The sequence below is a fragment of the Haliaeetus albicilla genome, chromosome 6 (genome assembly GCF_947461875.1).
Source record: "Haliaeetus albicilla chromosome 6, bHalAlb1.1, whole genome shotgun sequence".
NCBI classification, from domain to species: domain Eukaryota; kingdom Metazoa; phylum Chordata; class Aves; order Accipitriformes; family Accipitridae; genus Haliaeetus; species Haliaeetus albicilla.
Window position 1 is genome coordinate 12,245,350 of NC_091488.1, and position 12,912 is coordinate 12,258,261.

At 40.5% G+C, this 12,912-nt stretch overlaps 1 protein-coding gene across 3 annotated transcripts in view; it reads right to left on the reverse strand.

Annotated features, from left to right (window-relative positions):
* Positions 1-313: 313 nt before the first annotated feature.
* Positions 314-12,912, reverse strand: part of SLC37A1 (solute carrier family 37 member 1) — a 39,786-nt gene continuing 27,187 nt past the window's right edge. For all 3 annotated transcript variants that reach the window (XM_069785054.1, XM_069785055.1, XM_069785053.1), the window contains exons 14-21: positions 11,856-11,918; positions 10,040-10,125; positions 9,337-9,385; positions 8,417-8,490; positions 6,904-6,982; positions 6,230-6,327; positions 3,817-3,869; positions 314-3,093 (exon numbers count right to left, since the gene is read on the reverse strand). In XM_069785054.1, coding sequence (XP_069641155.1) covers positions 3,078-3,093; positions 3,817-3,869; positions 6,230-6,327; positions 6,904-6,982; positions 8,417-8,490; positions 9,337-9,385; positions 10,040-10,125; positions 11,856-11,918 — 518 coding nt within the window. In that variant the 3' untranslated portion in view covers positions 314-3,077. The remainder of the gene's footprint in view (positions 3,094-3,816; positions 3,870-6,229; positions 6,328-6,903; positions 6,983-8,416; positions 8,491-9,336; positions 9,386-10,039; positions 10,126-11,855; positions 11,919-12,912) is intronic.

Below are 12,912 nucleotides of genomic sequence, written 5' to 3' on the forward strand. Positions count from 1 at the left end.
CAGCCCCTGACTCGGGTTGAGTGTCCTCCTTCCCTACTAGACCAAAATAAGTAAGCAGAATACACCCATCTGATGCAGCTGATTGGAAATACTGATGTTGTACAACGCACAATCCCACAAAATGAAAAAAATTACATGTTCAAGTTGAGAAGGGCACTGTTTTCAAAACAAAATGTTCTTATTTGTTCTCCTAATGAACCATTTTTGTTACCCTCACAAGAGACAGGAGCACTGTCCCAGCAGGGATGTCTATCCTTCCAACCAATAAATGGAGCATTTCATCCCAGAGATGTAAAAGATGAAGCAATCAACATTTCTAATTTTAAAGTAGAATCTATTTTTATTCAACACAGGACAGTAAATGGATAAAATTCACAATAACCAACATTAAAAAACAAGAAACAAATCCTGCAATCATATTTAAATTTGGCTCTACCTACTGGTCACTCGCATTTCTACACAAAAAATTTTGTCAGTCTTGCTCATTTTTAGATTAATGGATATTGACACCCGATACTAACAAAACACACAGTTTATTCACAACTTGGGGGACCTTTAGGGTTGTTAAGAAAGAAAAGTAAATCTTTATCTTTTTGTCCAACACATTCATAGCTGGAACTGAAATGCTGCACATTAGCAAGGAAGGAGACATCGGCGCACCAGGAGTCCTAACTCCCGCCTACAATCGATGGAAGGAAGGACTCAGCACCTCCAACATTGTCGTGATCCCATACCCAAGTCACTGCAGTGCAAAAGCTATTCAAATAAATAAATAAATAACAGCAGCCGCCCCAACAAGTAAAACATGTAAAACCCAAAACACAGTTAAATATCTTTACAACGTGTGACTGTTAAATACAACTGAAAGCATTTTAACCTAAGACTTCAGCCCATAGGGAACAGCCTCTCAAAATTTGAGTGCAGCGGAGTTTAAATTGTTTCAATAAACTAGTATATAGCTTTACATACCTTTTTGGGGGGAAGGGTTTGGCATCTTCAGCTAAGAAGTCCTCCATCCCTCCCTCCTCACACAGCCATTGAAGTTGTGCCAGTACAGCTGTTTTGGGGTTGCAATGTTATTTTTCCCCCCATTAGAGACTAGATCAGTCCCCTGGCCAGGCTAGCACCCCCCCCAGAGTCAGCCTGGCCAAGTGAGGGGCAGTGTGCCATGCCACCAGGACGGAATTCCTTTCAAGTAACTTTGCTGCAGAATTCTGTCAAATTTAACTACAGCCTAAAGCCCAAACGCAGCACTGATTTAGGAATTCACATGTTGAGTATCCCCACTGGTCTCAACAGGTTTACTCAAAATGTGTGAAGTTAACCATTCATCTAGGTAACCGCAGGGTCAGGGCCGACACAGAGCGTTCCCTTACAAGGACTTGGTAACCTTCCTTAAGTCTTTGTGGGACTGAGGTCTTCCCTGTATCTCTGTTCAGCAAAACAGTTAAAAATGAACACATTCTTATACTGTTCAAGGCAAGCATAAAGCATGTGCCGAATCAAACCAGTGAAATAACTCATCACAGACTGAACAATTACAAAACAGCCCTGGAAATTAAGTGTTGTGCCAGCACATGGAACACCACCAGCAGCTGATGAGACATTTCTCCATGTTTTGGCAGTCTACTTTAGAGTGTGCTGTTTTGTTAATCAAGTGTAAAGACTACTGCATTGTTTCACAAAACTTAAGAGCATAGTTCAGAACAAGACATATGCCTAGAGCTTTAATAACTACAGTTAAGAATAATACACAGTTTAAATTATCTAGCCTTTGTGATCTAAGTATAAACACCTCATAGAAAAAAAAATTCCTTTTTACTTTGTACATCTTTAAAAAAAAAATCACAGAAACATCTGTTTTGCAAAGGAGATGGCTGTACAAAGAAATGATATGTTTTGAAGACATTAAACCGTCTATTTGCTGGGTAACACTAGTTACTGAAATGTTCTCTTACAACCTACCACCTAGGTAATTTTTCTTTTCTGATATTTTGGCTCCAAATCTGAAATTCAGAGCCACTTGAAATTAGTCACTTCAAAGAGATTTCTGGTTATTAAGGCCTTGATCTGACAATGACTTCCACATGCACATACCAGCACTGAAACCGCGGAGTACCCAACAGAGATCACTGTGGCGGCAGGCACTAAGGCAGCTCATCTGTTCAGTCCTGTAGTGCTGAAGTATGACAGCTCACAGTTCTCTGCCACCCCAAAGGAACAACCTCTCATTTCAACCCAGCCTAGTGGAGCAACACAACAGTTATATGACATTTGCACAACCAGTTTATAATGTCCTGAAAATCATTAGAGCTCCCCACTGGAAATTCTGACTCATAATCTACTTCTTCTTGCTTAGGTCTCCTTTCACAAAATGCTAATTGAGGCGTAACATCCATCCAGAGAGTCTGTGAAAACTGCTAACTGCGGTACACCGCAACACTAAATTCCATTTCATTACCTACCAAAAGGCTGGATGTTGTCCTTGGGATTAGAATTAGTACTGTAGTTAAAAACTAATAATATAGTGAGGTTATTATTGTCTGAGCAGCTTCAAAATACTAATAGCAGTGCATCTTAACAGCCAGCTGGTATTGTGCTCTATAAAGCGATGCCCTTCATGTGCGCAAGATGACATACGAGATACATACTTTGCTCATTGACACTGGGATGTTTCACTGCTAGACTGTTATGATTTCAACTTCCTTCCGCTCTAGTTTTGACTTGTTTTTGGAAAATACACAGTTCGGCATTTTAATTAAAAACATCCTATCAAAAGAAATAAAAAGGCACTTGGTATTTCTCTTTGGCTCAGCTGAGGCGTGCTGCTAAAACCTTTCCAGTTCCTGTCTCTTCATCTGATGAATAGTTGCCATCCTGAGGTACTTATTCATGTGCAAAAATAAGAGCTTCAGGGATTTACCAGTTGCATTTCTCACACTGCTTCCAGTGAATGTGCAAAGTTCTTCACCAAGCAGAATCTCTTAAATATAGAATAACGCATTCCATGAAGTTTGTTTTTCAGGGAAGAGCTCTGATCACTGACACAGTCCTTATTCCAAATCTGGTCTCATAGCTCAGTGTTCTTTAAACCTGGAAAAGAACAGCAACCAGGCAGGAAAAGTTGAGGTGTGAGGCATAACAGCTGCTAACTTCAAAATGTAGGATCCATCCCTTGCCATGCATTTTACTATTCTCTGTCCATTTTACTTCTCCAAAACTACAACAAAGGGGCTCAATTTAGATTTTCTGTATTCAAGTGTAACTCCATTGATTCAGTGGATTATTTTTTTCTCAATTTAAAACACTGTAAATTCAGAGCCACCCTTTCCTTTAAGGAGACCTTTTGGAAAAAGTTACATTTGAAACTATTAATAAACACAGAGCAAGCAATCAAGTAGCTTCTTATTCCCCACCTGCATGAAACCCAAGAAGATTACATATTTAGGAAAAAACAAACCATAACCAAGAGATGGTGACAGAGATTTGTTTTCAGATACTTTTCAAAATAAGATATTCTAAAGAAAAACGTTCATGATTTGAAAACATAGAATCATAGAATCATTTATGTTGGAAAAGACCTTCAAGATCATTGAGTCCAATCATCTACCATGCCCACAAACCATGTCCCCAAGTGCCTTGTCTATGTGCTAACATTAAACTGAGATTACTCTTTTGAAGCAAAATTAAAACAGACAGAAATGGATGTACAGAAATCTTAAATGTTCAGTCTACATCTAGGTATTATGGGGCAAAGGCTTAGTACACATGTTTTTAAACTGTTGTTAAAGAGCAACAGCCATGCATAACACTTACAGGGTATGATCTGTGTAACACCGAAGTTCCTTCTGAATAAGACGGAGTAAGAACTGTAAGAACAGTCACAGTATCTGTGTTAATATCTATACAGATATACAAATAAGCTAAGTTTCAGGATAAGATGTTCACAGTTATCTGAAGAGTTCCTCATTTGAAACATTACCCTGTAATGCTGAACTCAGTTAAAAAAAAAAAAGAAAAAAATATAAAAGATTTACAGATGCTCAGTCAATGTTTGGAAGAGGAGTTTTCACAATGAATAGGCAAGAGGAAAATAATTTCCTTTTCACAACTGAGAGATCAATTTCTTTGCAAAAACCAGAATGGCTTTCCAAAGTTACTTTACCAGCAGACATGTAAAGAAACCAGCAGAGGGAACCCAAGACTTCAAGAAAACACGGCAGATAGGCATTTTGGAGCATGAAGGTATTTTAGCTGCTATTCGGAAAAACAACTGTGTGTGAAAAGTTTTAATCACGCAATTAGTCAAGGCAAGTAAAGTCAGTCAAGTTTACTTGCCTCTGCAGGATCAGGACTTCAAGTGCACTTTGAAAGGTGTACTAAGACAGTACCCAGGAAAGTGATTTTACAAACAAAATTTGATGATTCCTATGTACCTTAGAGACAGAATTAAAACTTCCAGGGTTCCTCACTGTTACAGATTTCCTTATCCTCAGAGTCTCACTGTTATAAATGGAAGTTTCTTCACTACTATAAGTATTGGTGTTTTAAGATGTTAAACCTAAGATTTCAGAGGTACGGGCGTGGCCAAGAATGACAGAACTGAATACCATGTAAGAGGCTAAAGCCCCTCCAGATATCTTTGAAGAAATAACATTTGAACATAGGCATCTATATGCTGTACTGCAAAGAACAGGAAAACCAGAACAAGAGTTACAAAACCCAAGATTTATTACAACAGCAGAGAGTTAGTCCTCCCAAAACCAGAGCTTTACGAAGGCATTTTAACTGATGCTGCAAAGAAATGTGGCATTTTTTTCATTTGGTTTTAATAAATAACTATAAAAGAAAAAAAGCAGAGCTTTAAGTCTACTTGGGAAAACTATGACAATCTCCCAAACCTCACTCTGCAGCATGGAATACCTAATACTGAAAACAGCACAAATCAGGATTTATAGAGCTGCTGACTACCAGTGGCAATATACTTCAACTATTAACTTACCTAATTCACTTAATTTTCAGAGATTTCACATCTTAAATGTGGAAAAATTATTTTAAAATTTTGGGTTTAACTTGAATTTAGAAAAAAAGCCTAAATCGTAACTCAAAGCAAGACTTTCTGCTTTTCCTTTGTCAGGAAAGAGTGGTCTGACACACTCGGCATTAGCTCCTCTGCGGGAGCACAGAGCTCACTGCAGTACTGTGCAGGCACAGGGCTTTGTCTGGGCACAGCCAGTACGGAGGAAGGAGTATTTCTGAAGTGTTTCACACTCACCCTGGCCTTTCATGAGCACTTCCACCCAGGACTTCAAAAGGAGAGGATAAGCAGGTGACACTTCAGGACATCTCTGAGGTAGTCATAGCAGCATTCTGCTCTACTGGAGAACAAAGCTGGCACAGATGCCTGCCAGGGAAATCTGTGGCAAACTCAAAAATGTAACCTACAGGCTAACCTACAGGTGAGTGCCGCAAGACTAACTTCAAAGGTACAGCAAGACTCACCTTGCCTCATCTCACGTCTTCTTTGGTCTTTAAAAGCAAAGCAGTGCAAGTCAGAAGTGGAAAAAAAACCCAACCCAACCAACCCAAACAGAAGCTTTTCAGATCTTCCTATCAATCATACAGGATCTCAGACAGGAGAAAAAAAGGAAAATGGATGTGCTTTGTACCAAGCCACCAAGTGCGTTGCACTCCTTTTCCCTAAACATCTGCTCCTGGTTACTGTCAGAAGTTAGAATGCCAGTTTCTCGTCTAACCTAGTACAGCAGTTTTAGGGCCCATCTGGAGATGCGATGTATTAGCTTTGAACAGCTTCATTATCACGGTGATTTTGGTGATGCAGCAATGTAGCAGAACATTTGTTACCGCTTTGCTAAACCAGCTTTAAAGAAAACAGAAGTAATTCTTTCATGAGTGGAATCTGAAGCATCTTCTAGGTCTATATATGAAGGTTTACTTAACAATTATGCCTCCTGTAATCTGCTCGGCCAGCAATTAACAGATGTGTATTTGCTCAGGAATTGAAGTGCATCAGAACTAATCTGCACTTTTGATTAAAATTAGATGAGAATTTCAAAATGAGCAAATTTGCTCTTTAATCTAAAGTTTCCTACACAATTGGAAGTTTCTTATAAGATGCAGTATTGAAATTGCAAAGGGAAAATTTGCATTTTAAGACAGTTTAGCACAAAGGAAATACACAGTAACCAAACAGTATTTTTAGACTTACTAGCAAGGCACATGCATCTGCCACCATAAGCATGTAAAACACGTTGTTCCAGCCAGATGGGGAAATAAGACCAGCTAAGAGAGGGCCCAAAGCCGCACCTGAAATATAATATTGATATTGTCAGAATGATGCAACATAAGATTTACTATGCTGAAAAACAGTTATTCTGAGTTAGAATACCAACTCCTTCACCTAGTTAACTCAGTGTTACCTTATGTATTAAAAGGTCCCAGAAAGCACAAAACATTACTGGTACAGCTGCAAGCCTATGGGAAACCTAACACAGGGGAAGCTGGAAGACTAGAAGTTTGAGAAACGCCTGCCTTTGGCTCCACAAAATGCCCATCCAGTATTAAGCTGAATCCTACTCAATTTTCCCTTCCAGATACCAGTGCAGAGGGCATGAATAAAATATCCCTGATCTCAGAAACAGCCCAATGGCATCTACTTTTGCTGTCTGTGCCCACTATCCATCTACCATCCTCTTCCTTCCTTCCTCCCTCCCTCAGGTGTGGGACCGCTAGACAGGTTTAAGGCTAAGTTTGCTCTACTCCCCATTTCCAAAGCTGTACTAAGTCCTGGCAAAATGTGAACTGGAGAGAGGCTAGTTTTTCAAAGATCCTTTGTTTTAACCTACCACAGCTAAGGCAGGCTACCTTACAGCTCTGGCTTACCTACAGATCCTGTTCCGTCGATGATCGCTGTCACTGTGGACAAGGCTCTTGCATTCCCTTTCAGGCTTTTATGGGTACCCTAAAGTGACAAAGACTGCTTAGACCCATTCTGAGCTGAACTCTGAAAAAGTCTTTAAATCATCATTTAGCTCACACCCCTTCATATTGTGAAGATGCCTCAAATATCCTAGCTCAGACCCTTTTATCACTACTTAAAGAAGCCTTCTACTCCATCAGCCTGTTGCCTACAGTGTTCTCCTTTATTAAATCATGTTATTTAAACCACAGGAGCCAAGAAGCTTTCTGTTCTGCACATTGTGGATTCAAGCAACAAGGGCAGCACTTCAGCTTTGCATTATGCTGCAAGGCTGTTTCCACAGCCATCTTTTCCCCTGCTGATACAGCAAAGCTCTGCAGAACGGGGCGGGGGGGGAAATCACTGCTGTGACAGGAATACTAGATTACCAGAATTATGGTTATATACTGAAATGCTAATTCAGAGAATTGTTGAGCCAAAAGAAGCTGTTCAGTCCCAATTTGAGAAGCCAGGTCTCCAAACAAAACAACTGATAAAAGGGGGTGACTTAGAACTGCTAATAAGAGACAGTCCTTTATCTCCAGTACACTGAGGAGAATCTAGTCAGGTAATAAGCGATTTACACTTGCTCATGTCAGATGTTTGATTGTTGACATCTGAGGAATTGGTTGGCAGTTTCAACTCTCTTTCCAAGGGCCAGGTAGGGATCTTGTGATGTCATGCCCCACTTTCTAGCTAGCCGCCCCTTCAACAAGGCTAAGGATAAAACGGGCAATGCATGGTGGCCTCCTTTGTCTTGCCAAGACCTCCAGGCCAAGGTTAGGGCTCCAGAGGACATTTGGAGATTTCTGTCCTGCTCCTTTTCCTATATTTAGAGCATTTGTTGTTAGAGGACTTTTGCCTCTTGCTTGGTGCCTTAAGGAACCAACACCTTTGAAAGCGACCTTCCAAAGCCTACCTAATGAAAGGTACCAGGGACAATGTTTTCACATGGCATTTGTGACTTGACTGACCTGATCCAGCTGGAAGTACTGGCAACCAGAGCAACTGTACAAGAAAGGGCAGAGCGTAGCATGGACAAAAGAAAGGGTATGTGCCAGGTATAGCTTTCTGCAATGATAGAAGTCTCCAGCACATCTCTCACACAGATACAGCTCCTTCTCTCATTTAAAGATGCAAAGTATAAAAGGGGAGAAGGCACCTGTATGGAGACCTAGCTTTGTATGCAACCTTCACATTCACTTTGGTCTGTCTTGTTAGTTGGAAAGAATAATTTAGAAGCCTCTCACAAGCATGACACTCATTCATACTAATATATGAACTCTAAAACATTCTCAGTGGCTGAGTTCAGCACTGCCTATCCAGCTCCTTATCCCTTTGCTTTGGGACAATGCAGCCCCTTCACTGACGCAGAAGTCAAAGGGCTCTCTCTGGAGGCCAAAGCTGCAACACTGGAGGCAGAGAAGCCAAACTCACCAAGTCGGCAGAGACAGCAGTGGTGATCAGTGCATAAGGGCCATTCACCAGGGCACCACTGATAAGCAGCATCACTGTTGCAAGTTGACAAAAACAGAAAGTGTGAGTTGCCTGAAAGACTGTTAACCATAACAACAGAAGACGTCATAGCCTATGGTTCTCAAATGGTTTAATGCTTCCTTGGCTCCCCTGACCCCATTACAGAATTGGGAAAGGAGGAAAAGCAACATACATTCCTGTCTCCCTTCAATGCTTATTCCATGACATGAATTCTCAAATATAACAGGAGATGGGCTGAGTCAAAAGGCACTTCCCAGGGCCTTTATTGATCCTGGTAGGTCAGAAAAAGGGGAAAATCTGACCAAACTGACCCTAAGAGCAGGGGATGATCACAGGATCCACCCATAAGCCCCTACACTGCTTGTACAGTACCAAGCACCAGAGGGCCCTAAAACTTAACAAGGCTTTTAGGTAAGCAAGACACTACTGTCAGCACTTGTGTTTCAACTTCTGTTTTGAGGTAACAGATAGAAAGCCACAAGTGAATTCAGCCTATGCAAGTGAAGTTAACATTGATGTCAGAAGTACTACAAGTAGTCTTTAAACACCTCTGACATTTGGCACAGGAAATACAATAAAGCTTGTGCTGACACAACAAGCTCCAGAAAGACGACTAATGATACTAACTAAATCACTGTTCTCATGCCACCTTTTATTCATTTCCTAGCCCCCCTTTCTTACCCTGTAAAAAGCCTGCAAAACAAAGCATAGCGAATTTGATTACATACTTCCCCCTCTCCGGGAAAATATAAAATAAAAATAAAAAAAAAAATAAAATAAAAAAAAAAAAAAGAGCATCAAAGGATCATAAAGGAAAAGTTCACAGAAAGTCAAGCAGAAAATAATTTACAAATACTCACCTACAGTAGCCTCAAGACCCATTTTACTAACTGCAGAGAACATGTACAACTGTAAAGATGAAAAAACAAGCATGTTGCATACCATCATACGGACTAATGCTAGGTTCTCCATTTTCCCCATGTTAACTACAAAATATCTTAGTTGGTATTATGTGAAAGCTAATTCTAGGTTTTACTAAAGCCTTTTAGACCACAGCAAAATTATTGTTTGATTGGACACAGGAGGGAGATAAGGGGTATGCTCCTATTCCCCAGTATGTCCTTTCAGAAGAAAGGGCTGTGTTATGACACCACTCAATTTTAATCTTTCAAATTGCCAGCTTCAACACAGCACAGAATACTGTTCACAAAAGAATCAAAGAAAATGCATCTCATATGTCCAACTGCCAGTTTTCCAACAGTTACAGCACAGAAATTTTAGCCTTTGAGCAGCTAAAATTCTGGCTAAGAATTGAACATCAAATTTTTACAAGAGAGTGAAACCTTCCATATAATCCTATAACAAGCAATACATTAGACTTGTTTGCTTGTTTAGTAAAGGGAGCCCCAATGTCTATATTTGCTCACATGCTCAACTTTTCATGCCAGCTTTTAATCTGGCCTGAACTCTTTACATCCAAGTTAGAAGATGCTGTCTGCACAACTTCCAAAGGAATGCTGTCAAAGTCTCAGCCACAGCTGTAAGAGAAGGGCAAACTCTTACTGTGGGTGCTGCAAGCAATAACATCATTCCACAGGTTGATGCCCTCTTCTCCAGCCTGTCTGATATCAGGCCTGCCAAAATTCCACCTGAAAGAAGGCATAGATGCGTGAGGAAAACACTTTGTGCATGTTTTACACAAAAGACATCAGTTGTACTTAATGAAACCCAATCCGGATTAAACCAATACAATACTACTTTTAATGTACACGTTATACACAGCAGCACAGAGCATGAGACTGACAACGTAATTTTCACGTAGCAATATCCTTATTAACCCAAGATAGCTGGAAGATAGCAGCAGCAGACAGTTGTTCTTCCTCATTGTTTATTCTAACCAAATATCCAAGATGACAGGGGTCGGGGCGGAATAGAGATGGAAGAAATATTTAGAAATCATTGTTCTGCTGCTTTTGAATGCAAAAAGCCTTTTTGCCAGGTGCCACACGGCCCCACTGCTAGCATTCTGGAATCCAGCTGTGCCCAGCTACTCACTGGTCTCTTAACTCCTCACATGCAACAGTAAACTTGGCTCTCAAGTGCTGTGTCCATGTTGCACTGCAACCAAGGGAAATGAGCTATTCTAGATCTTGGGGGAAATGAAATATTCAGTTTTCTCTCCAGGTAGTCACTTCAGGATCTTTCATTTTCCCTACTTCTTGTGTTTACCAACGACTGTACACAGAAGTACTCATCGGAGCACGCGGCAGGAGGGGGCTGGAAGGCCTGAGGGAAGGAACTGCCAAAATGATATAAAGGGAGAAGGAAAGGAAGTTCTCTGGATTCTCCAGATTCCTAAATACTGCTGGGCCTGCCTCTCCCTTCCCAGCTGCCCATCTCCAAAGCGCTCACATCCTACTTGAATTTAAATGTAAATGCCAAAGGTCCAGGCAGCACTGGCACATTGTTAAGCTTGTATTCACAGTGGAGTAAGGTGCTGCTGAAAGAAGTCACTCAGATCTCTAGGGTACTACTGACTCTGGCTTCTAGCTATCTGAGATGAAATAAGCTGTGAGAAATGGCAGAAGTCACATCCAGCACAAGACTAGAACAGTAACTGCAACACACCTTGACACCTGCATCTTGAACTATCAGGGTCTGCATAGCTCTTGATCCAGTGAAACTCCATTATGAGCATCATTTTCTAATAGACTGATACAGGACTTATTTCCATAAGGGAACTGGGGGAGGTGGAGAAGGGATGGGTGTGGGGGTGCGTGCGTGTGTCATAAATCAGCCGGGCATCAAGATGATGATGCTTGGTTTATTGTGAGCTACACTGTATGCACTGGCATTAAAAAAATTAACTATTTAATGGTCACCTCACAAATTACAAAGGAATAGTCTCATCCTCATTATTATTAGTCTCCCAATTTTATCACATACAGTTGTATGAGGCATCAAGAAAAAAACCAACCAAACAAACCCACACCTGTGGCCATTCCCCTCTGTGCCCACAAAAAATACACAACTGTACAAGCTGGGATAGTTCTGTTCTGCTAGAGTGACAAAAGGAAGATATTTTGATAGGTGGAGTGACCAAGACTCATGGCCCAGAGCTGACAGAGCTGAAAGATTCCATAATATTTACCTCTTACAATCTGTATGGGACAATATCACCAGTTCTGTGAGTTGTTGACAACCTAGCAAAATATCTTTAAATTGAACAACTAACCCAGCTCTCAACTTAGTACCTTTACTACCACTCTTCTTCAGTATACATAAGACACAAGGATTAGTAATATATGTAAGCTGTGTGTACCACAGCTTTTCCTAAACTGGTCTGATTAAGGATGAAATATTAATATACAAAACTTACCAAAGATTCCACCCACATCAAACAGTGTAGAAAGGTCCCCAGCTCTTCTAGCATCAAGATGCTCTAGTGACAGAAGAAAAATATTTGTCTCATTTCCAGGCTACAAAACGTAGAAATCTCAACACAGTCTTGTCATGCTAGGATAAAGGCATTTTATGGCAGTTTTGTTTGTTCACAGAAATAAGCTACCATAAGCTGTCATTGTATATGATAAATAAGAATGTATCATAACTGGGTGTTCAGGTATATAGTCTTTTGAATGCAGTTACACTTGTGGCAGGACGTTTTAACACTTAAACTATAGATACAGTCCAAGCAATAAAGCTGTTGATTGCTAAAGTCTGGACTAACAATATTCCCATTTGTGAACAGCAACACATTCATAAACAGTTAACAAATGCTCATGAGACTCTTTGCTCTAAAAGCATGATTAGCATACATTTGGATCACTTGGAGAGCCTTATCCTGCAGGCCTCCATCACATGACCAGTAATATTCATCATTAAATTACATCTGGCAACCCTGCTTGGCATAACATGCACTGTGTTGTTTATGGGGACTATGAAGAGACAGTGATTTCCTTAACTTCACTGTTTGCACATACTTGCGTTTAGTCTGATGTAGTTACTGATATGCTACAGGGTCACATTTCCAAAAGTACCTCAGGAAGTTGGGGAACCCAGTCCTATTGTGTTAAGTATGAAGTTTCAAAAGGAGCTGAATTTCTAACCCCCTTTAGTATTTTTTTAGAAGTCTCTGAAATACATCTGAAAGACCAGTATATACTAAAACAGTGGGGTCAGTGACACTACCATAACGTCACCAACACCTGCCACAGTACAAATGGCAGTACTGTGGTAAATATCATTAACCTTTCTATTCAAAGCCCACTGCTTTCAAGGTACTCAGTCCTGCAGAAGCGCTGGTTATCTGGAGTCCACACACAACAGCCTTTAGCTACAGGATTTGCAGCTCTATGTGTTTTCATAGGGTGTTCAAGCTCGCTCTCTCTGCTGGTTGTTACTGCCATACTTGTCCAGTACAGCTTTTTTGTTAG